The 25,395-nt window shown below is 36.8% G+C and overlaps 1 protein-coding gene across 4 annotated transcripts in view; it reads left to right on the forward strand.

Moving 5' to 3' along the window:
* Nucleotides 1-25,395, forward strand: part of PIK3C2G (phosphatidylinositol-4-phosphate 3-kinase catalytic subunit type 2 gamma) — a gene marked incomplete at its 5' end in the record, with an annotated part of 329,467 nt that overhangs the window by 203,278 nt on the left and 100,794 nt on the right. For all 4 annotated transcript variants that reach the window (XM_082666092.1, XM_082666091.1, XM_082666093.1 and 1 more), the window contains 2 exons: nucleotides 3,520-3,676; nucleotides 11,931-12,040. In XM_082666092.1, the coding sequence (XP_082522218.1) occupies nucleotides 3,520-3,676; nucleotides 11,931-12,040 (267 nt within the window). The remainder of the gene's footprint in view (nucleotides 1-3,519; nucleotides 3,677-11,930; nucleotides 12,041-25,395) is intronic.

Consider the following 25,395-nt stretch of genomic DNA (forward strand, 5'->3'; position numbering starts at 1 on the left):
ACACTTCTCCAAAGAAGATATACAGAGTGCCAACAAACACATGAAAGAATGCTCAACATCATTAATCATTAGAGAAATGCAAATCAAAACTGCAATGAGATATCATCTCACACCAGTCAGAATGGCCATCATCAAAAAATCTAGAAACAATAAATGCTGGAGAGGGTGTGGAGAAAAGGGAACACTCTTGCACTGCTGGTGGGAATGTTAATTGGTACAGCCACTATGGAGAACAGTATGGAGGTTCCCTAAAAAACTATAAACAGAACTACCATATGACCCAGCAATCCCACTGCTGGGCATATACCCTGAGAAAACCATAATTCAAAAAGAGTCATGTACCAAAATGTTCATTGCAGCTCTATTTACAATAGCCCAGAGATGGAAACAACCTAAGTGTCCATCATCGGATGAATGGATAAAGAAGATGTGGCACATATATACAATGGAATATTACTCAGCCATAAAAAGAGACGAAATTGAGCTATTTGTAATGAGGTGGATAGACCTAGAGTCTGTCATACAGAGTGAAGTAAGTCAGAAAGAGAGAGACAAATACCGTATGCTAACACATATATATGGAATTTAAAAAATGTCATGAAAAACCTAGGGGGGAAACAGCAATAAAGACACAGACTTACTAGAGAATGGACTTGAGACTATGGGGAGGGGGAAGGGTAAACGGTGACAAAGCGATAAAGAGGCATGGACATATATACACTACCAAACGTAAGGTAGATAGCTAGTGGGAAGCAGCCGCATAGCACAGGGAGATCAGCTCGGTGCTTTGTGACCGCCTAGAGGGGTGGGATACGGAGGGTGGGAGGGAGGGAGATGCAAGAAGGAAGAGATATGGGAACATATGTATATGTATAACTGATCACTTTGTTATAAAGCAAAAACTAACACACCATTGTAAAGCAATTATACTCCAATAAAGATGTAAAAAAAAAAATCTTTGTTTTTAACAACGTTTTACTCAAAACTGTATTCGCATTTCAAATGCTTCTAGATCAGGGGTCCCCACCCCCAGGCTACAGACCGGTACCAGTCGGTGGCCTGTTAGGAACCGGGCTGCACAGCAGGAGGTGAGCGACGGGGGAGCGAGCAAAGCTTCATCTGTATTTTGCTCTCATTACCGCCTGAGCTCTGCCTCCTGTCAGATCAGAGATGGCATTAGTTTCTCATAGGAGGGCAAACCCTACTGTGAACTGTGCATGCGAGGGATCTAGGTTGCTTCTTATGAGAATTAATGCCTGATGATCTGAGGTGGAGCTGAGGCAGTGATGCTAGCGCTGGGGAGTGGCTGCAAATACAGATTATCATTAGCAGACAGGTTTGCCTGCACAGAGACCATAATCAATCAATTGCTTGCAGACTCATATCAAAACCCTATCAGTGAGTGGCAAGTGAAAGCAAACTCAGGGCTCCCACTGATTCTGCATTATGGTGAGTTGTATAATTATTTCATTATATATTACAATGTAATAATAATAGAAATAAAGTGCACAGTACATGTAATGCACTTGAATCATCCCAAAACCATCCCCTCCCACCACCACCACACACCCCCACCCCGGTCCGTGGAAAAATCCTCTTCCATGAAACTGGTCCCTGGTGCCACAAAGGTTGGGGACTGCTGTTCTAGTTGACCTTTAGCCAAATCAGTATTGAAACTCTGTCTCATCCTTGCTCTTATTCAGTTAGGGAGACCTCATCACAGAGCGGGTGAGCAGCCTTCTCTCTGCTCTCGCTATTAGAAGCACTAACACTTCATCTCAGGTCTCTTCGTGTTTCAAATAACATGAGAAAAAACTGACAAATATAGGGAAAACAGGATCTTCTGGTCCTCCTTTCTGGTCCTTTGTTTTTCTGTTTTTCCAGAAATGAAATATAGTTACCTCTTTTTTCCCTTACTAAGCATATCACAGTAAGTTGGTAACATCTGTTTTTTCAGATTACCTTCTGAAAGAACCTGTCATTACATATCTTAGCTTTTCTTTTTTTTTTTGAACTATAACTGACTTACAGCATCATAATTAGTTTCAGCTGTAGAACATAGTGATTCAATATTTTATACATTACAAAATGGTCACCATGATAAGTCTAGTTACCATCTGTCACCATACAGAATTATTACAATATTATTGACTGTATTCTCTATGCTATACATTACATCCCTGTGAGTTATTTATTTTATAACAGGAAGTTTGTAACTCTTAATTTCCCTCACCTATTTCACTAATCCCCCCACCTCCCTCCCCTCTGGCAACCACCACTTTGTTCTCTGAGTCTGTTTCTGTTTTGCTATGTTTGTTTGTTTTGTTTTTTAAATGCTACATGTGAGTGAAACCATGTGGTATATATGTCTCTCTCTGTCTGATACATTTCATTTAGTATAATATCCTCTAGGTCCATCCATGTTGTTGCAAATGGAAAGATTTCATTATTTTTTATGGTTGAATAATATTCCGTTATATATACACCACGTCTTCTTTATCCATTCATCTATCGATAGACACTTAGGTTGCTTCCATATCTGGGCTATTGTAAATAATGCTCCCCAATTTGTTGAGCATTTGTACAATCTACCTTGAACTCTTTATGGGATAGATTGCTTATCTCCACTTCCAAAGTTCTTCTGGGGTTTTGTTCCTTCTTTGGAACATATTTCTTTGTCTCCTCATTTTGCCTAATTCTCTGTTTATTTCTAAGTATTAGGCAAGTCAGTTATGTTTCCTGACCTTGCAGAAATGGCCTTATGTAGGAGATGTCCTATGGGGCCCAACAGCACACTACCCTCTGGTCGGCAGAGCTGTATGCTCTAGGGGTGCCCTTTATGTGGGCTGAGTGGGCCCCTTCTGTTGTGATGAGGCAGACTACTGTGGGTGCACAGGTAGTCAGGGCTGGCCCCCATCTGGTTGGCTGTCCAGCTCTGGCTCAAGAGGAGGCTGCCAACCCACTGGTGGGCAGGACAGGGTCCCAGTGGTGGCTGGCTGTGGGGCCCAAAAGGGGGATCCCGGGACTGATGTTGGCCCACTATATCTTAGCTTTTGCCTGAAACTTTTTACGTAAAGGGTCAGCATACCATCTAAGGGAAAAAGAAAGGTTTTTAAAAAAAAAAAAAAAAAAACCATGGGGTTAAATAAATGATCTGTTCTATCATTTAAAAATTTAGCAATAAATATACTTTCTGTGAAATCACCTTAATTATTAATTTGGCCTTAAATTAATTTTATTGAATAATATTCACATCAAATATAACTTGGAATTAACTATTTAAGCTAATATAGGTCAACTTTGTAAAATAACTTACCCTTCCTTCTCTGTTGCAGTTCAGCTACATTATTCAAAGTCTACAGTTAGCAAGTTTCTCCAGCTGTCCTACAATGAAGGAGGTTCATGCATTAGAATATAACAAAAAATTTCAAATGGAAATAAGTTGTTGTCACTGCCTAATATAACCCTTCAAACCATTTCTCTTCCTGCTTATGGTTGGTGTTGTTTTTTGGTTTATAGGGACAGAGCCCCTTTTATTTTTACTTCAGAGATGGAGTACTTTATTACAGAGGGTGGGAAAAACCCACAGCATTTCCAAGATTTTGTGGAGCTTTGCTGTCGAGCTTATAATATTGTCAGAAGACACAGCCGCCTGCTCTTAAACCTGCTAGAAATGGTAAGTCCCTTGGGGAAATAACAGAAATAATAAGCTTCCTTTATGGCTCTCTTTCAGTAGTCTATCTTTCCTAATGGCTTGGAGTTCCCCAAAGAGCTATTCAAAACAGAATGGAATGAACAAACTAAAAGCACCATGGTACAGCTTATAAATACATTTCTTAATAATTCATAACATTTGTTCACAGTTATTGTCTCAAACCTTTCTCTTCACAATAATATTGATGTATTCAGGGGTTATCTCAGTATACTTTGATTAAAGGTCACGGACAGTAATTTAGAATATTATACCAATTGTACTGTGCTTTAGAATTTTTTCAAAAGTATTTTTAAAATACTATCTCATTTTCACATTATGGCAACCCAATGATGTAGAACAAGCAAGGATTTTTCCTGGTTTCCCTCTCAATCTCTGCCTTTGATCACTTGCTTATTTTCCAGATTAAGAAACTGAGAGCCAAAAATGTAAGGTGACTTCCTAGCAACTTGACTCGAGGGTGGTACATTTACTACATTGAGTCTACTGAGTCATGGTCCTGGGTACTCTCTGTTGACCAACAGGGGAATTTTTTTTTTTTTTTTAGCATCTTTATTGGAGTATAATTGCTGTACAATGGTGTGTTAGTTTCTGCTTTATAACAAAGTGAATCAGTTATACATATACATATGTTCCCATATCTCTTCCCTCTTGCGTCTCCCTGCCTCCCACCCTCCTTATCCCACCCCTCTAGATGGTCACAAAGCACCGAGCTGATCTCCCTGTGCTATGCGGCTGCTTCCCACTAGCTATCTATTTTACGTTTGGTAGTGTATATATGTCCGTGCCACTTTGTCACAGCTTACCCTTCCCCCTCCCCATATCCTCAAATCCATTCTCTAGTAGGTCTGTGTCTTTATTGCTGTCTTGCCCCTAGGTTCTTCATGACCTTTTTTCTTTTTTCTTAGATTCCATATATATATATGTTAGCATATGGTATTTGTTTTTCTCTTTCTGACTTACTTCACTCTGTATGACAGACTCTAGGTCCATCCACCTCACTACAAATAACTCAATTTCGTTTCTTTTTATGGCTGAGTAATATTCCATTGTATATATGTGCCACATCTTCTTTATCCATTCATCTGTTGATGGACACTTAGGTTGCTTCCATGTCCTGGCTATTGTAAATAGAACTGCAATGAACATTTTGGTACACGACTCTTTTTTTTTTTTTTTTTTTTTTTTTTTTGCAGTACGTGGGCCTCTCACTGCTGTGGCCTCTCCCGTTGCGGAGCACAGGCTCCGGCCGCGCAGGCTCAGCGGCCATGGCTCACGGGCTTAGCCGCTCCGCGGCATGTGGGATCTTCCCGGACCGGGGCACGAATCCGTGTCCCCTGCATCGGCAGGTGGACTCTCAACCACTGCGCCACCAGGGAAGCCCCATGACTCTTTGTGAGTTCTGGTTTTCTAAGGGTATATGCCCAGTAGTGGGATTGCTGGGTCGTATGATAGTTCTATTTTTAGTTTTTTAAGGAACCTCCATACTGTTCTCCATAGTGGCTGTATCAATTTACATTTCCACCCACAGTGCAATAGTGTTCCCTTTTCTCCACACCCTCTCCAGCATTTATTGTTTCTAGATTTTTTGATGATGGCCATTCTGACTGATGTGAGATGATATCTCATTGCAGTTTTGATTTGCATTTCTCTAATGATTAATGATGTTGAGCATTCTTTCATGTGTTTGTTGGCACTCTGTATATCTTCTTTGGAGAAGTGTCTATTTAGGTCTTCTTCCCATTTTTGGATTGGGTTGTTTGTTTTTTCGGTATTGAGCTGCTTGTAAATTTTGGAGATTAATCCTTTGTCAGTTGCTTCATTTGCAAATATTTTCTCCCATTCTGAGGGTTGTCTTTTGGTCTTGTTTATGGTTTCCTTTGCTGTGCAAAAGCTTTGAAGTTTCATTAGGTCCCATTTGTTTATTTTTTTTTTTATTTCCATTTCTGTAGGAGGTGGGTCAATAAGGATCTTGCTGTGATTTATGTCATAGAGTGTTCTGCCTATGTTTCCCTCCAAGAGTTTGATAGTGTCTGTCCTTACATTTAGGTCTTTAATCCATTTTGAGTTTATTTTTGTGTATGGTGTTAGGGAGTGTTCTAATTTCATACTTTTACATGTACCTGTCCAGTTTTCCCAGCACCACTTATTGAATAGGCTGTCTTTTCTCCATTGTATATTCTTGCCTCCTTTATTAAAGATAATGTGACCATACAGCAGGGGACTTTTTAATGTTTCCTTCCACTGTCCAGTGGACAGACCAGATAGTCAGGGTGAGAGGAGAAGGATCTAATAGACATATCTACTGGGAGAAAAATGTGGTGGTTCCTTTGGACACATACATACACTAGTAATTGCAGCAAATTGTAGTAGAGAAATACATCTTTTTTAAATCAGCATGGTGTTTGGAGTCAATACAATCATCAAAAATAACTGGTTTAGAGCCTTCAGATGACAATTCTACTAGATGCTGTTAAGGGCACAGACTTGGTGCAGGGCCTTCCTGGGTTTGAATTCTAGCTTGGCATTATACTAGCTACATTCCTCAGGTATGTTACTTAACTCCAGTAGGACTCATGTTTCCTCATCTATTAACTGAAGGTAATAACATCTGCCTTGTAGGACTGATAAATGACCTAATAGTGAATACTTTGCATGAGCATTATGCTAAGTACTTTATGTGTATTAACTGATTTACATTTCATAATAACCCTATTAGATAATTAATATAAACACTTAGCACAGTACCTGTCACATAGTAGAATCCAATTAATTTATTATACCCAATCCTTGTTAACCTATAACAGCACTGTCCATACAGTATCCCCGAATCACTTGGTTATTTAAATTTAAGTTAATTAACATCGAATAAAATTTAAAATTCAGCTTCTAAGTCTCACTAGCCACATTTCAAGTGCTCAATAGCCACATCTGGCTCATGGTACCGTATTGGACAGCACAGGTATAAAACATTTCCATCATAGCAGAGAAGTTTTATTGGGTAGTGCTAAATAAATGTTGACCTTGTTGCAGTAAAGATTTGATTTTGATCCTTGTTTCAGTTTTCAAACAACATACGCACCTTACTTCTTTCCTCTCTGTCTCGAAAAATATGGATTTCTAAATATACTATATACATGTAGTCCTTCATTTAGAAAGACACTTTGGTCACTTCACATGTAAACTGAATATATAAGGTCCTGCCCATCTCCAGAGTCTTCAAGTTGGCTTTCCAGTAACAGCCAATGATTCATATTGGTAGAATTTCATTCTATCGCCCAATTCTATTAGGTCATATTGCAATTATGAGATGGTTTATAGTTCATAATCTGCATTCATAACAAGGGTAAAAGCCTACAAAGACTGAGTCCATGACCTTGACTCCATTTCATAATAAATATCCAAGTGGTTATCAACTCTAATATCCTTTTGGGCTGTAGCAGGGTCTAACTCATGAATCCATGAGCTCTTGAGTACTTAATATGTGCCAGAAGCTGTGGAGGATACATTAACATATGAGACCCAGTCGGTCTTAAAATTTTTAATTTAATAAGAAAGGTAAAATTCATGTACACAGGCAAATGAGGTATCCAGCATTTCTAAATGTCTAAAATGCTATAAATAACTGCATACTAGGAGTAAGTACCATATTCTAACAACTTCAACCAGTGACAGACGTTTCAAAAATAAACTCGAAGCAGAAAAGCACAAATATCGTTTCATACCCTTTCTCAGGTGACAGTAAAATTATGCTGAATGACAAGTAAGCATGTTAAAATAATGTGAAAGGACAGCTTTTTGAAAAAAAAAATTGATTCTAAAAGCTATTGGTGGGCTTTTATCTTTTGTTTAATAAATGTTTCTACCTACCTAAAAAGAAAACTTCTAGCATGTGAGTCATAATGTATTCAATAGTCATTAAAGAGTTTGTATGATGTTATTTCATTTAAAAGAAGTAGATATATGGTATTTTAATCAAGTATTTAAATAATTTCTTATAAAGTAATATTAAAATCAGATGTTGAAGGTTTCTGGTATATAGTGTTTGCAAAAAATTTCCCTATGTTTTAATTATTCAAGCATGACTTTTAGGCTAATGAAGAAATTTTGGCAGTGAAGGGTACTAATTCAGATTAATCTTATAATCTTAGATTTAAGCTTTTACAGAAGTTGAAACAGAGATAAGCAGCAATGTGGACCAATTAGACCAGTGAATAAATATATGTAAAACAGCAGTGTGTTATTATCTCTCTTTCTGGTTATTTACCTCTTGATTCTCTTCTCTTCACATTTTTTTCCTATGGGATTCTGTAGATAACCAAAGCATCAGTAAAGGTTTCAAGACCACACCTTCTCTGGTAGAGCTTCTTATAAAATAAAAACCAAATTTAAATTTACAAAAGATTATTTTCTACCTATGTGGGAAATCTATATTTCCCTCAATTCTCTCTCAAACTAACTGTTTTTGTGTTAACTTACTTAAAAAGAAGTTAATCTACTGTGCCATAACCTAGTTACAACTTGAGAAATACTTGATATGGGTCATAAATTCTACCTTCTGTGAATGGTCACTAACAAAGGATTATGAGCCACAAGTGTTTGGTGAGTCTGCTATGGAGTTAATTGTCCAGCCTTGGTTGAGAGCAACATGTTTCCACATATTCACAGTCCTTTTTGTTTACTCCTGGGAAAAGCTGGGGAAAATAATCCATGAAATTCCCATCTTGCTTAAAACCAAAACATCTGTAGAGAACAAAGAATGTTGCTAGCTGAATTCACTAACATAAAAGCCTGTATTTCATCAGCTTTTCTCTTATTAAAAAATCAATAGAAATTATTATGGAAGCCTCCCAAAGAACATAGGGACCATTCACCCAGTTTAAAATGTTTATCACACCCATTTTTATATCAGATATTTTCCAGCAGAAATCTTTCTAACTTCTCTACATGGTGGCAAAGAGTGTCTGCTTCCCTAAGCATAACTATCAAAATAGATTTGGATTTAGTAGGGGAAAAGCAGAAGTAAAAAAAAAAAATTAATGTTCCTATCCTTTAAAAAAGAACGTATCTGTTTATTATCTGTACTAGCCACGCTTTCCCTTTCTTATTGCCCCAATTAAAGTTATAACCCATGTAATCTAAGCCAGGGAGGCACTTGAACCACATCTCTGTGGGTCAGTGAACAGACCTGACTAAGTGGACCAGGTATGAGGCCATCCATACTCTGATGTGCCGATTCACATCACTCAAAGCCTCCTCTCTAAGGAATGAAACACATCAACAGGGGCAAAGTTAGCACTTGTTACCTATAATCAGCCACATGAAAGGGAGAGAACTTGGGTTTGAAGCCATCTGCACTTGGCACCTGGTGTGTAGTGTGTGTGTGTGTGTGTGTGTGTGTGTAGGAAGGGATAAGTATAGGGTCTACTTCCCAAGGAAATGTTTGACAGAGTCCTAGATGAGCAGGTGTGAATTCAGAATATCCAGAGAAACTAGAAAGCAATTCATATCTAGGGAAGAAGCTTGTTCATAGTAAATGGACAGTCATAGTGTGATAACGGGGGAAACTGCCACGATAAATACACACATGTCTCTAGAACTCTAAGTACAGAACTGATAAGATAAAACCTAATCTAGACTCTAGTTGCTGTTGGCAATGTATCTCCCTATGGTTGATTTTAAGTTTATTAGTTGGGGTTGAACTTGCTATCTATAGGTTTTAAATGCCTGACAGATATATTTTCATACATTCACTCATGTGTTCATTATTTCACAGACATTCATTAAGTTCTAACTACTTACAAAGCACCACGTTAACAATTTAGACAATTCAACATGGAATAAAAACCTAATTTGTTTTCTCAAAGAACTTAAAATCTAATGTGACAAACATAGACATGACAAAACGTAGTTAAAGCTAGGCAGAAATAAATACTATGAAAGACATGTAACCAAAATAGGATTACTGTACAAAGAAAGCAAGTTATAAAATCTTATCAAGAGGATCTGTGGTGCTTTCAAGGAGGAAGATGTATTTGAGATGAGCCTTCAAAAAGAATTTCAATAGACAAGGAAGGAGAGGAAAGGGATCCTGGCTGAAAGAAAAGTATAAGTGTCTGTGGAGGCTTAAAGAGGGTGGGCATGACATGTGTGGGAAATGGGGGGAATCAAGTGCACCCAGGCTGTGGCACAGATGGAGACCTATGTAGACGGTGCGGTTGAAGTGATAGATCGCAGGTAGATTAAGAAAGGTATTTAGAACAGAATGAACATTTTGGACTTTTATATATAGTCACCTGAGAACCTAGAAGTTTCTTTGTTTTTGATGAAGGGAGTACCATCATCTAGCTTGGATTTTAGACAGATAACTCAGAAATTATGTAATTAGAGAGGTAGCAATTGAATAACTAGAAAAGGGCTATTCAAGTTATCTAAGCAAATGAAGATGAGAAGCTGAACTAGGACAATAATTGCAGTGGAAAAGGGAATGAATACATGAGACTGTTGAGAGGGTTTTTATAGAATTAAGTGATTGACATTGGGAATCAAGAAAAAGAGAATCAAAGAAGATATGAATTTCTTGTTATTTGGACAATGATGGCAGTGAAATGTGAAACAGGAAAAAGGAGGAAGAGTTTATGGGAGAAGAAAATTTGCTCAAATTTAGATATCATGAATCTGATATCATCCATTGGAAAGACATCCATGAGGAAAGACAGCTGACAACTTCCCAGGACTACCTAATCCATTCCCATGGTTTCAATTACTATCTGCATGCTAATGACTCCCAAATCTATATTCATGCTTTAGACCCCACCCAGCCCTCCAAATATATCCAATCACCCAGTTTTCTCAATTCTACTTCCTACGTATATTTAAAATCTAATAACTTTTCATCATTCCTAAACAGTCTACTAGTCCAGCCTCTTATTTGACTGCACTTTCATCTGTTTTTCACATATAACCATGATGATCTTTCTCGAACACAATTCATTCTTTTAATGCTCATTTTAAAACACTAAAAGAACTTTCCTTGCCATTGGGACAAAGTACAAAACCTTTCCGATTGCTAAAACATCCTGCACTACTTGTCTTTTCGGCCCCATCTCTTGTCGCTCACCCACAGGATACCCAATGTTCCAGAAAGCTATCTTGGATCTCTTCTGCAAACAAATGGAAGGTATCTTGCTCTCCTCTGTCCACCTATATATGCTATCTCCTCAGTCTGGGTGGGAAGAGTAGGAAAGGAAAACAGTTTCAAACCCATTTTTCTCACTTGAACTTCATTAAGTCAGTCACAACTTTACCCATCCTCCATTGCTGTATTCTCAGTTTATCTATTATTTTTACGATCAACAACATTGTTCTTAACTTCCCACTGCTGTAAAAGTGCCTCTGTTCCCAGAATAGGAAATAATTTATTTTAGTCATGAGGTACACTGATGATATTCTTCTTTTTTTTCTCAGAGTTCAAATTTATATCAGAAAGATCTATTTTTTTCCTAAGATGTTTGCCTATCACTAAAGAGAATGTTATCCCTTCAATCTACACTGTAATTTAAGCGAAGTATTTTTCCAAAGTTTGGCAGAAAAAATACCTGAGCCTTTGTACAATTTAATCTTTAATTGTTTCATTGTTTTAATAACTTTTAGTAAATTCAGTCACCACTTAACTAGGGAAAATTGTATTCTTGTAGTATGAGTCATAGAGTCATGAAAGAACATAAGAATAAAAAGCAAAGGAATGGCGCCTAAGATTAAGAACCAGAAAGATGAGTTTTATTCTCTGTCTTTACACACCATTTGACCTGGACACTTCACTTACAGGTTTTAGGGCATTAAGTTTTTCTTCTTGAAAATAGGTATTGTGATATAATTTTTGTGTTATAATGTATATGTATAGAGCTCTTTCTTAGTCATTAGCATTTGATTCTCCCAGAACATGTTGGATATTTTTTTTTGGATATTTTTATATCCACTTTAAAAATGTGAAAATAGAGGTCCAAACAGGTTAAGAGACTTTTTCAAGATCATTTAGATTTTAAATGGTGGGTCCAGAAATTCTGACATTAGAGCTCTTATTATTTCTATTTTCCCATGCTGAATATGTCTCTTCAATAAGAAGACAAGATGGAGATTTGATTTACATTTATTCTGAGGTTTTTTGTTTCTGTTTTATTTATCTTGTTTTGTTTGTGTGTTTGCTTGTGTTGCTAAGATGCTACATGCAGGATTGCCTGAGCTAAGTGGAATCCAAGACCTGAAATATGTGTATAATAACCTTCGTCCACAAGACACAGACCTGGAAGCGACAAGTCATTTTACCAAGTAAGATTAGCAATGAATGTGTGAGTATGCATGAATACAGACACATGTTTCACATTTGAGATGATTTTAGGGTGAACAGTCATTGGTATGAAGCTGTTATTTCTACAACAAGTTTGTGTCTTTTTCCCAAGGGATAGAAAAGGAGCAATGTGAATGTCTAGCAGAAGGCCTGAGTCAGTGTTTCTGTAGCAAGCTATTGTTTGCTAACCAGCCTCTTCATATAATACATTACTCAATAAGAAGTCATTGAAAAGAGCAAAAGCTGACATAAATAAATTGGTTGTTCTACTTGAACTATGTGCAGAAAAACAATTTGGAAAAAAGAGATTTATGATGAGATATGGACTCACTAATTTCACTTTTGTTTCTGAAATTCTCACTAATTTCATCTCTATGATGATAGAAATATTGGAATATTTGGTGACTATCTTCTATTTTTAATACAGTTTTTATTAAGCAAGTCTGGGGCAACACTAGCGTACATCAAGTTCAGAGTCTGGGCACAGCACAGTGATGGTCGGTTAGACTCAAAATTATTGTCAGAAGGGTGGTGCATTTTATAAGATTCTTTTGAACTTCAGTTTTTGAATGGATAACATAATTGCTAGCAAATTTTAGGTGCTCAATAAATGTTAGCTGTAATTATTATCCTAGTAAATATTTTAAGTAGAGAAATACAGTGCTCTTTCCTATAATTTATTGATATTGAAACTTATTTGAGTCTAATTTTTAATTTTTCTAATATTTTCAACTGGAAATTTGGAAACACAAATTATATTTTTTAATAGATATATGCTCTGTCCTTTTGAAAAAAACAGTACTTATAGTTCCCACACAGGTATTACTTTTCTCTCCTTTTTCCAGAATGTATAGTGCAGAATCTCTCTCCATTCCAGGGGTGTCAGGGGAGTTCATGGGGATGCATGTCCTAAACACTTGGAGAATTTCACTTTTGCAAGGAATCTCTGTTTCATGAACTTGAATGTATAGGCTGCTCTTGTGGTTGAGTAGAAGCAATATGACAGAATCACAGAATATTAGAGCTGGAAGAGCCCTTATAGTAAATTTATTCTGACAGTAAATATGCACACTAGAAAACCGAGATCCAAAGAAGTAAGAGGCTTGCCCACGATTAAAAGAAGTAGTAAGAAATAGAGCTGGGACTAGGGCCCAAAGCTAAGACTTTGATCCCATGCTGTAGGGTTTTTTCAACGTTTACCATTGGAAAGTATATATGATTAAGGAAATCCAGGCAGAGCCCCTGCCAAAAATATTCCTTCCTGCTATCTGGTTTGCTTCTGAAATTCTACCATTAGAAATTCTTTTGGTGAGTCTGGTAGGTTTTTTGAGTCTTGAAAATGCCCTTTACTAGTAAAGTTACCTCTGAAAGAAGCTTTTGTTTATATCCACTTAGAAAACTACAAATATTAGTTGACAACTGTCTGTGGCCAAAGACACTCACTTGAAGGCTGGCAGAGGTGTTTCAGATCCTTGGTTTCAAGGATGAGGGACTCTCAAGTTGCCTCAACTAATGGGGACAAGGGACTTGCATGAGAAATCCCAAGGAAGGGCTGACAGCCTACCTCAGGGAAAGCAGAAGGACATCTCTCACAGAGCCTGGAAGGTCCTTCGGAATTCAAGAGAGCTCTGGGGATCTCATGAGTAGGAATTAGCCTTCCAGTCTAGCTGCCATCCCTTGTCCAGTTAACTATACCCGAGGTGGGTGGGTTAACATGGTACCAAAAATAGTCCCCTCAGGCTATCCCATCAGGGTCTGACCAGGGTGCCTTTCTTTAAAGTGGGCGGCAGTAAGGCAGGCACAATTATTGACATGTCATTGAGACAGGGTGGGGAGATAGGGGAGGAGCATAGAGAGGGCCAGGAAAGATGGAGGTTGAAAACATGATTGGGCTGCAACCTGTGTTTGATATGTCATTGCTTGGACAAAGCAGTTATAGTGCTGCAGTTCATAAATTATCCCTCCTATAATTTAAAACAAAGGAAAAAACTATATCGGATGAAAAAAGCTCTTTCAGGCCACGGCCACAGGAAAAAGGTAAATAGGCTTTATTTGTCTGCCAGAGTCCCATCCCTCCACATCCTCCAACTTCATCTGACACACTCAGATCTGTAAGGGGCAGAATCTTAGAGATGGGTGAGCTTGCCTCTGTCGACTCATGCTTCCCTTCCTGTTCAAGAGGATGTGAACTAATACAGGAAGTAGATCTGAAGCCAGTAACTTCCTAGCAGTGAGCTAGACCTCATTATTCTGCCTGCATATCTCTGCCAGGCTAATTTTCTTACTTTCAGATATTATGTAGTATGTTCTGTTAATTAAACTTCTTTCTACAACTTTATGGTAAATAACTTGTTCTCCATGGCAGACTTAAAAGGCATCTAGTCATCTAAACTAGGGCACGTCATTTCTGTTCAATAATTGTCTTTGACTTGCCATTTCTTACCTCTTACTTTTGAGGACCTTATAAATATGATTGTCTTTATCAAGGTTCATCCACACCACCTCTATTATTCCCAGATGAATTCTTGTCAGGGTAGATCACGTTGTCAATATGCATTCATTCCTGCTTTTTCTATTTAACTCACATGCATAGCCTCATCAAAAACGCTACATTTTTAGATTAGGAAATTGAGACCCCAGAGAAATAAAATGATTTGCCAGAGGATACAACCGGCAGGAGACAAAGCCACAATTCGAATCCAGGAGTCATGCTCCAGAGTATGGGGTCTTAAATTCTACCCTGTGTGCTCAAATCCACCCCTCCCATATGCAGGCTTCCGGGGACTTGCTGCTTCATAATTCAGACCACAGTTTTCTCAAGGTTCCTCAGAGCCCATGTTGGCTGCAATTTCACCAAGGTGACCCTATAACCTTCCTTGGGCACTAATCCTCATTCCTGAATATCCTGAGCCTTGGTGGACAGAGTCCCTTCCCAGAACTATTATCTCTGTGCTACCACCAAGTGTCCCCTGGGTGTTTGGTTCAGGATCTGCTATAACGACTGCCCTGGGAGACCCCCATGGGATAATTTGATTAATGATGCCAAGACTGTCACCTTCTTCCTTTTTTCCGTTTTGGCCCATTACCAGGTGCCTTGAACCTCTCTATATTGTTTTCCACTTTTCTTCTCAGAGAAATCTCCCATGAGACTCACCCTACCATTTATTTCCAAGAGCCTGTCTCAGTAGTATCTTTTATCCTAAAATCTCAATTATGTACCTTTATTTTTTAGATATGATTTAATATGTTTTGAGATTTCCTTTTCAACTCTTCTCTAAGTTCCTTGGTCAGTATATGTAGATCAAATGTTGAGGATCTTTTCTATCACACATTCCATCTAGCACTTTGAAGAACCTATTATCGAGGTTCAAGAAGCCTCAGTGGAATGTGACTGTGATTCTTTACAATTTAAAAAAGTTACTTAAACTCTCTGTTATTTAGATATTTAAAATTCTAAAGAAAATTATGCAATATTTCTTTTGTTAATACTTAAACAATGTATAGAGTGAATTTATAAAAGTAAGCTGCTGAATTTAAAATAATAAGGAAGCCTTAAAAATTATGTGCACTTGTTTACTTTTCTGTGTAAATAATACTGTTACCTTAAGCTATGTTCTCTGACATTATATGGATATCAAAACTTAAGGAAAAACTTGAAGTGTAGATGTCAGTGCACATAATTTACCAAAAAGAAATCAAGTTCATTAATGGATCCAACGTTGGTCTTGGTGCTTCAATGAGTGTCATTAACTCGGATATATTTTTGAGAGGCCCTGTATATTTAAATACCTTGTTCTCTTTGTTCTGAAAAGCTAAAAGTGTTTCATGCCACTTTTTATTCGGATACTACTAAGATACAGATAAAAATAAGATGAAAATCCACCTACTCCCACCACTGCCACTAAGCTCACAGATCTGGGTCATGAATGACTAAGCCATCTGAGACACAGCATGTGTGGATGGATACCTTAAGTGCCCTAGTCCTGACCACAGCATTAGCATTAAGAGGCTGCCCCTCTTGACCCTGTTTGAGACTTGAAAGAAAGAAATGGCTTTTCCTGCCTCTCTGAGGGAGTCCTCCATTTATGAACAATACAGGATCTTACTTCACTCTTGGGTATTCACATTCTGGGTTAAGAGCTGATCATAAGAGTTTCAGAGGATGCTGTACTCTGCATGGCATTAAAAAATTATATTACAATGAATGGCATTTAGAGAAAAATGGAAATAAAATTGGTTTACTGGACACAAAGGTTTTTCACATCATTGCCAACTCCTCCAACTCCTCTCTCTGCTTCCCTTACTTTTTTTACTCCCCTTGCAGCTGCGTTCTGTTGAATAGAGTCAAGACAGTATCATGACTCAGTCCCTGCAAATTGATATTCTCATGTAATATCTCTGCCGAGCCCACTGCTAGGCAACAAAGGCAACCATATATTAAAATGCCGTCCAAATGGGTTATTTCAGAATTTTCAGTCACTCTCACACCTTGGGTTAGCTGTCTTTAGAAACAGATAACCTATTTCACAGACCCGACTCAGATCATTAAGCATAAATTTCCTGGCTTACCTCCCCTCCCACATGCAGATTATGCTTTTTACTTTACCCATTTCCTCCTCCAGAAATGTGAGAAGAAATTTTCCATGTATTCCCATATATTCCATTTGGCCTGCCAGGCAGATTCTTTGGTTTAGTAAGTATAAGATCCCCTGCTCTTCAACTAAAGAGAAGAGTAGCTTGAAGACAGCTTGAAGCAAAACAAAACTCCAAACTTCAGAATAACAAATTATTTGCATTAGTGAGGTATTTTGATAGCAAGAACTAGATTCTATCTGGTATACTTGGGGAAAAGGGTATACGTGGACTCAAACTCTAACCTAACAAATTCCGGAAACCAATATGGCCTGGCCAGTTTCTAAAGGAAATGAAGACCTTCTCCTCTGCTTATCTCTACCTATCATATTCTACTTCTTTTTGCCTACTGGCCAGTATTCTCTAATATAAATTCCAGAGAGAGACAGTCTAATTGACTTAACTAGTTGCCTTTGACCCTACTGGACAGGGTCCTTCATGCCAAGCCATCATGGATTCTGTTGCCCATCCTTATTCTTAACATGGGCCACCCCTTCACAAAGAACAGCCTGGAGCGTCTTCTCTGAACTTTGAGCTTTAGAAAGAACAGTCTTAATTATGAGGGGCCATTGGGAAGAGCAGGCACAATGACTGTCCCAACAAGTACATCTGTGAAGCTGCTGAAAATGTTGATAGCATCCAGAAAGAGTGCTTCTGGACTTCACAAAGACAGGGGTCAGAGTCTCTGAGCCACCTAGAGTGTGCAGACACAATGCCAGAAATTCCCAGTTTTCCCTGCATTCCTTCTTGTTTATTTCTCGTGGCTATAGGGTGAGACAAGACTCTTTATGCTCAAATGTCTCAAAACGTAATTCAATGGCTTTCTATCTGGTTTCTCTTCAGAATTGAGAAACAGAATATAGGACAGGAATGCAGATCCCTGGGTTCTTTTATCATTAAAGTTTCTTGATTTTTTTTAGTACTTTGCAAATTGTCATCTCATGGATTGTTGTAATTCCATAAATGTGGGTCACAGTTTTTCTTTGCCTTAGCTTAACCGTTGATACCTACAGAAATAAATACTCACAAGAAAAAACAAACAAACAAAAAAACAGAACCTAAAGAAACTAACAATCATGATGTCCAACTTTCCTTAAATGAAGAAAGCAGATTCAAAGGGAAAGTTAAAGTGACATTTCTCCTTTAGTTGTGATAGTTTCCCATTTTAAAAAATTGCATTATAAGCACTAATCTGAACTAAATTGACTTTTTAAACTATGTTTTTTAAACTGCAGATATGACAGCTTTTTACAATACATCAATAAAATAAGGTAGCTTTTGGAGGGAGGGGAGGATAGAAGCCTGGAATGTCATTTCACTGGCATAGTACTTATACGTAGTAAGACGAGCCCATCAATATTTCCCTAGTTTCTTTATTCCATTTGCTCTGATTTGGCTAAATTTTGTAAGGAGCCTCCATAAGAAAGTGTAGGAATTACTTATTGTATTCAAAGCCATGGGGCCTGGAATTCTTGTTTGTATGTAGTTAGGGGCCTGTGATGACATTTGCATAAGACTTGCTGATCTTGTAGATGAATTATGAAGACTTGAAACTTCAACTTGGAAAACAGCAAAATCTTTCATTTTTTAAGCCAAATTCTAAACTATGAAGCAGGAGAAAAAGTGAAATGAAAAGAGAAAAAGATAAGAAACTCTAAAATTGCCTCTTGTTTTAATCCCTAACATCTCTTTCAAAAGGATTTGAAAGAGGATTTCAAAAGAGTTTACCACAAGTCATTTTCCACAGAACCATAAATCTGTACATGTGTTTTCCTTTGTATCTCTCTGCCTGTAGTTTACTACCTTTGGGGCTCATATATATATTCATTTTTTTACTTATTTGGTAGTAAGCTTTCTGAAATAATATTTGCATAATATTATTCTATTTCCAATAACTTTTTATATGTTACTTCCTTTGATTCTATCGATAATCCCAGGGAATGGCATGGTCTAGTCATCAACTATGTTTCCTAGATGAAACGATTGAAAGCTAATTGAATTTTTTGGATCACAGGCAGAACTGATGAGTTCAAAAGAGAACAAAATTGATTTCTTGCATAATGGGTGCTCTTCCCAGGACCCTAAACAAAATCATATGGGAAAAAAAAGTCCTACATACAAAACTCATAATCTCAGATAATATAGATGTTCTTTAACTGTAGTGTCTTTGGATTAGTTGAAAGAAAATAGTAAAAAAAAATCTAAATGCTTAAAGTTGTGTTTCCCAAATTAGCGTACCATGCCATCAAAGCTACAAGGATTAACATGAGATACGCTTTTTTAGTATCTATTTTATTTAAAAGGTTAGAACATGAAGCTTAAATTTTTGTCTTCACACAAATGTACATACATGTTACGTATTCAACCAAATTTATCAAGTGCTCTCTTTTCCTTGAATTTTTTTAAATAAAAGTGCATAGAGAGGAACTTTTAAAAAAATTGTGTACCAAGACTGCATCAGCAATGATTATTCATTGAATTCATTTAAAATGTTAATTTTTTGGTTAAAAAATATTTTGAGTACTTCTGAATACTTATTGGTCCAATATAAATTTGTAACAAAATAGGAATTATCTTGATAGCATATTTTATTGGTTTAGCTATGAGAAAGTGCTGGTCAGATATATTATAGATTACAAATTCAACACTGAACCATTATTTTTCTTCATGGAATAAAAGAAATTATGACAAAGTTGTATTAATTCACTGTTCCCTCTGAATAGTTAAGAATGACTCTCAGAGCTAGACACTCAGTAACTCCAATACAAAAAAGAAAAGGAAAAGTAATGGGGCTTCCCTGGTGGTGCAGTGGTTGAGAGTCCGCCTGCCGATGCAGGGAACACGGGTTCGTGACCCGGTCCGGGAAGATCCCACATGCTAGGCCCGTGAGCCATGGCCGCTGAGCCTGCGCGTCCAGAGCCTGTGCTCCGCAACGGGAGAGGCCACAACAGTGAGAGGCCCGCGTACCGCAAAAAAAAAAAAAAAAGTAATGTCTTCTTTACATGTGCCAAAATCACTGCAGCAAAAATGAAGTTTGAGAATTAGATGAAGAAATTTGTTCATGGGGAGTGTGAGTCACTTGAAACTCTTCTATTTATATATGATAAAATTACAGTGTCAGTGGTAAAATAAGAACATTCTCATGCAAATTCCTTCACACAAAAAGTCACTTGAGAAATATTTCCCTGCGACTCTTAAAGAGACTGACCAGTGAAATAGGTCAGTGTTCTATCAAACCGCAAAATGATATCAACGACTTCAGCAATAGAAATATGCTCTTGTTGACATTCCTGGCAAGGGTTGCCCGAGAACCTTCTCTTGATCGCCACTCCACACATTTAGGCATCTCTCTTCAATGGTTACTCCGAGGTAGCTCATGAAGCAGTTAGAAACGTTTGCCAATTATACTCTAACAAAGGTGTTAAAAAAAAAAATAAGAAACGTTTGCCATTTGTAGTTGCATATTAATATAAATGTGAGTTCAAAAAATATAATATTTAACCTGAGGAAACAAATCTGCCTATAGGCTAAACCTGACGTGAAAGATTCGACCCTCTGGATTTAACCGAGTTTTCTGAGACTGATAAACTCCATTGCCCATTCACACACACATAGCTAGGAAACCTATTAGTAACAGTTGTTTCTGATGATAAGCAATTTAAAATATTTGTATCCTATAAAAAGGTACATCTGTTCTGAAGTAGAATAGAATTTGTACACATGTTTAAGATGGGACCTATGGCTTAAGAAATTTTATCTTAATGTATGCCCCTTTGGACTGTGTTCCCTAGATGCCAGAAATACTGTTAATTATTTTTTTTCTGTCTAAGGGTTATTCCTATGTAAAAATTAAAGGATCGTTGTTTTAGTGCCTTTGTACCACCTGGGAATTCCATACTCACTTATTGGCTTATTTCTCACTTAAAGACAAAGTTGGAAGACTGTTCATTATAAATAATCCACAATGAGAGCAAAGACTTTCTAAATGTGTTAGAATTTTTCCTTGCTACTTTCTAAATGATGTCACCTTTGGTATGCATTTAACTTCTCGAGGTCTTTTTCTTATCCGTTGCCAAAATAATTTTACTGCTCACCTCTAAGGATGAAAAGATTAACATAAGGCATTTAGTGCAGTGCCTGCCAAAGGATATATACTCCCTGAGGGCAGAAATCTGATTTCTCTCCTTCACCTCTATGTCCCAGTACAAAGAACAGTGCCTAGCAGGAAGTTAGAAGTGTTTATCAAGACTGCCTGGGGGATTTCCTTAGGAAATTTGAGAACTGAATCCTTCTAGATGCTGCTTTGGATTTATAACATAAGGATACTCCAAAGCATAATCGGGCTGAAGCTGCCATTAAAATAGATAAATCAGAGAGAGCTGCCACTTGGATAAATCAGATCCTCGTAGAGGCCTGAAACTTACTGCTCTCAGGTCCCCAGTCCTAAATTGGGTCATATTTAACAACATTATTTTATCTGACCTGTTAAATCTGCCACTTGAGAAACTAGAGATGCATTTAGATGAAAGTCTGCATTAAAACTCTAAGTTTATCGTAAAAGTTCATCCTTCATCTCCAGTCTTGCATCTTAACTTCTGGGCGATGTAAGAATAAGGCCTAGACATAGTTGAGATTATGTGAGTGTGAGTACATCAGAACTTAAGATTTATGGTTCATAAGCCTACCTTCATGAAAAGTGAGTACATGCTATCATCCTAGAGCTTTCCACCTCAACACATAAAATATGCTCAGTAACTATTTGTTGAATGAGTGAGAGAATGGTAGGTCTCTGTAAATCATGATTAGTATTATACTCTTACTGCTATTATTACCTTCATGTCTTTGAACTACTGATGAAGAAAGAAATGAATGTTTTATACTGCACTACGTACCCATAAATTCATAAAGTCAAAGGACATCTTTAAAAATAATGAACACTGTGGAAATGAATAATGATCGGGGTCATATTTTAACCTTCTTAGGAAATTTTGTCCAATATTGATGTATAATAATGGAAAAATTTGGATTTTTTTAAGTCTAATACCAGAACAAGATAAATGGGCTTGAAGTTTTATAAAAATGAGGGGGAAATTATTAAACATTATTGAACTACATTTTTAACTTTGAGGACATGGCTGATTTGTTGTAAAGAAGGCATTCCTTGGTAACTTTGATAGATGCCAACCAAGAAAAACAGTGTTTGATTACATTCAACATCTGTTCCTCATGGAAATATTTTAGTAAGCTCAGAATAGAAGGAAACTTAGATAAACATACTTCTTTAAGTGAAAAATTGTAAGCATTCCCATTAATGTCAGGAAAAATATAATAATGCCTCTATCTTGTTAGTACAGCTCTATATTTAAGCTTTGTTATATTGTTATTTTCCACTTGAATAAGAAAACAAATAAAACAGTTCCATATAATTTTTTAAAATTTTTGAAATAAGAATTTAGTACAGTAAGTGGTTACAAGATTAACATTCAAGACTCAGTAATGAAAAAATTAGAGAGGGAATATTATATGATCACCTAAATAGATACAGAAAATTCAGTTATTAAAATTTAGAATCACTCATTATTTTAAAACTCTCTAGAAATAGAAAGGAATATCCTTAAACATGTAGCTAAAAACCTACAGAAAACATTATACTTAGTGGTAAAACATTAAAAGCTTTTCCTCTGTAATCAAACAGACGAAAAATGCCTGCTATCACCACTTCCATTTAACATTGAACTGGAGGTCTTAGCAGTGCAAAGGGTGACAGAAAACTCTGTCATTATTTGCAGATAACATGACTGTGTCCATGCAAATTTCAAAAGAATATACAGTGTATTGTTAGAATTAATGACTTAAAAATCTACTCATATATTAACAAATATTAGTTAAAATAAAATTTAGAAAAAGCTAGAATTTACAATTCACAATAAATCCAACAAAATATATGGAAAACAGCCACAGAAAAAAATTCTAAAATTATACAGACAGATGTAAAATAAGACCCAACTAAATGGAGAAATATGCCATGTTTAGCGGTTGCGTTTCTCAATACTGCAGAGATGTTGATTCTCCCCAAATTAATTTATAGTTTAATGAAATGTCTTACAAATCCTTACACATTTATTTTATGTATTGGTAAGCTTGATAAGGTGATTCTAAAATATATTCGGGAGGTCAAAGGACCTAAAATCATGAAAAAAAAAAACCTGAAAAAGAACAAGGTAAAAGAATTTTCAAGATTTATTATAAGTTCTTGCTATTTAAGAAAGTGTTGTATTAACAAAGAGATAGACAAATTGAAGAGTACAACAGAACGAAGAGGCCAGAAACAAGCCTATGTTTATACATACCCTTGGTACTGGACAAAGTTGAATCAGTAAGGAAAGAATGGTCTTTGCAATGAAAAAACAAAATTGGTTAAATTAATCATTGTACATCTATACTTCCAGATAGATCATTAAAAAAAAATAAGTTAACTCTGTTTTCTGAAGTAGATTGTTCATTCAACATATATTTTGGGGCCACTTACTATGCATGAGTTACTATAAAGTTTTTCTTCCAGAACATATTACTAAGTTAAAAAAGCAAATTACAACATTTCATGTAATTGTGATTTTTGAATCCTGTCTTTTTTACTTCCATCTCACACAACTTCGAAATTCTTACAAAATCATGCTCCCTTTATCTGTCTGTTTCCCTTCTTCCACTCCTCACTCTGTCAGCCACTCTGCTGTTCTTTGCTGTCTGTTAATCACCAGTCATCCATCTACCTCTGAGCTTTTGGATGAGGTGTTGTTTCTGCTTAGAATTTCCTCTATCAGAAATTTCCATGGCCTATGCTCTTGGCAAATTAAGTTTTTTGTCAAATCATTCAACTCATCTTTTTAGTGAGACTGTCCCTGACCATCCTACTTAAAATTACAACACTGTTCCCTACCCCATATTCCCTCTCCCCAATTTCTATTTTAGTTTCCTCTATGGTATATATTTCTTTCTCAAATCCTATATTTTTACATGTTTATTTCATTATGGTCTGAATTCCACATTATATAATCTCTCTAAGGGGACACATTTCTGTCTGTTTTTGTTTTCATTGCTACATCCCAACATGCACCTGGCATGTAACAGGAGTAAGAATAGTGTGTCTGGCTGTGTGTCTGTTGGTTTGTGCAAGTGTATAGAGAAAGCTCGAAAGAATACTACCAGATTGTTCATAGTAGTTATTTTGGGGGAGGAGAGTGACAACGGAAGATGGATGAAGGGAACTTTTCACATTTTACTTAATATTTTACTGTATGGCTTGAATTATATATTATTTTTTAAAAATCAAGTTTTTTAGTGTCCCTGGAATTTATATTTCTTCCATAAAACAGATCAAACAGGGTAGCAAAACCCCAAAACTACAGGCAACATCTACAACAAAACTAAGTAACAAGGTATTCCTAAGAATCCTAAAATACAAGCAGATGGGGCAAATCAAGTTACAATTATTTTGTAACAGCATCTTATGGGAGGAAGCTAAGGAAGCAACATGTTATCTGATTGACCTGAGAACAGAACTCCACAGAGCCCACAGGTACTCACTGGAAACCTGAGCGGGCCCATTTGATAAGCTGTTTAGCAGCTGAAACTGGGAAGGATTTTTACACACTTCAATTCACAAGGAAGGGCAAAGGTTCCATGGCAAATCTGAAAAGGTTGGAGAAGTCTATAAACTCTCAAAGGTAACTGGTGATTCCTCCCTAGAAATAGTCCTATGCTGAAGAGAAGCTGCTGGAACTATAATCCAAATGAAAGGAGAAAGATCATAGGAGCAAAGGAAAACCACAATCCAGAAAAAATTGGGGGCAAAGAGAGAAGCCAAAGAGGAATATCTCAGAAAGTATGAAACAGTGTTTTTACCACTGTGATAGCAACAGAAAAGAAAGCTTCAGACCCTTGAAAAGCCTCTACTCCTTCCTGAAAGTTTAATTTTATATTAAAATGAGTAAGCAAAATGGATCATATCTGAATGTCATACAGAATTATAATTTTAAAAAAGAAATAAGATGCAAAATAAAATCTCTTCAATGAAAATATGCCAGAAAGACATTCCTAACAAGGGATAAACTGTATCCTTACGTTACAAATTGATCTAAAAGAAATTAAGAAAATAATAAAATATGTGGAACAGGGCTTCCCTGGTGGCGCAGTGGTTGAGAGTCTGCCTGCCGATGCAGGGGACACGGGTTCGTGCCTTGGCCCGGGAAGATCCCACATGCCGCGGAACGGCTGGGCTCGTGAGCCATGGCCACTGAGCCTGCGCGTCCAGAGGCTGTGCTCCGCAGCGGGAGAGGCCACAACAGTGAGAGGCCCACATACCGCAAAAAAAAAAAAATATGTGGAACAATATAGATTACAATTAGAGAAAACTCAGAAATGAAGTGATTGAACCCCCCCAAAATTAGAAAATAAAAGAAAGAATACTTTTAAAAATAGTAAACTACAAAGAACACAGAAGAAATTAAAAACAGCACAATAGATAATACCTCCAGAGAAAAAAAGATGAAAAAAACAAAGGAGGACCTTTAAAACAAAAAGAAATGAAGTCAATAAATATCCAGTATACATATAATTAACTTCCTGAAAAATAAAACCAAAGTAATATATCAAAAAAATATCAAGAAAGACCTAAAGTTCAGCATGTGCTATCAGCCATGTGGCT

Source organism: Grampus griseus (genome assembly GCF_964374135.1).
Source record: "Grampus griseus genome assembly, chromosome: 11".
In the NCBI taxonomy this organism is placed as follows: Eukaryota; Metazoa; Chordata; class Mammalia; order Artiodactyla; family Delphinidae; genus Grampus; species Grampus griseus.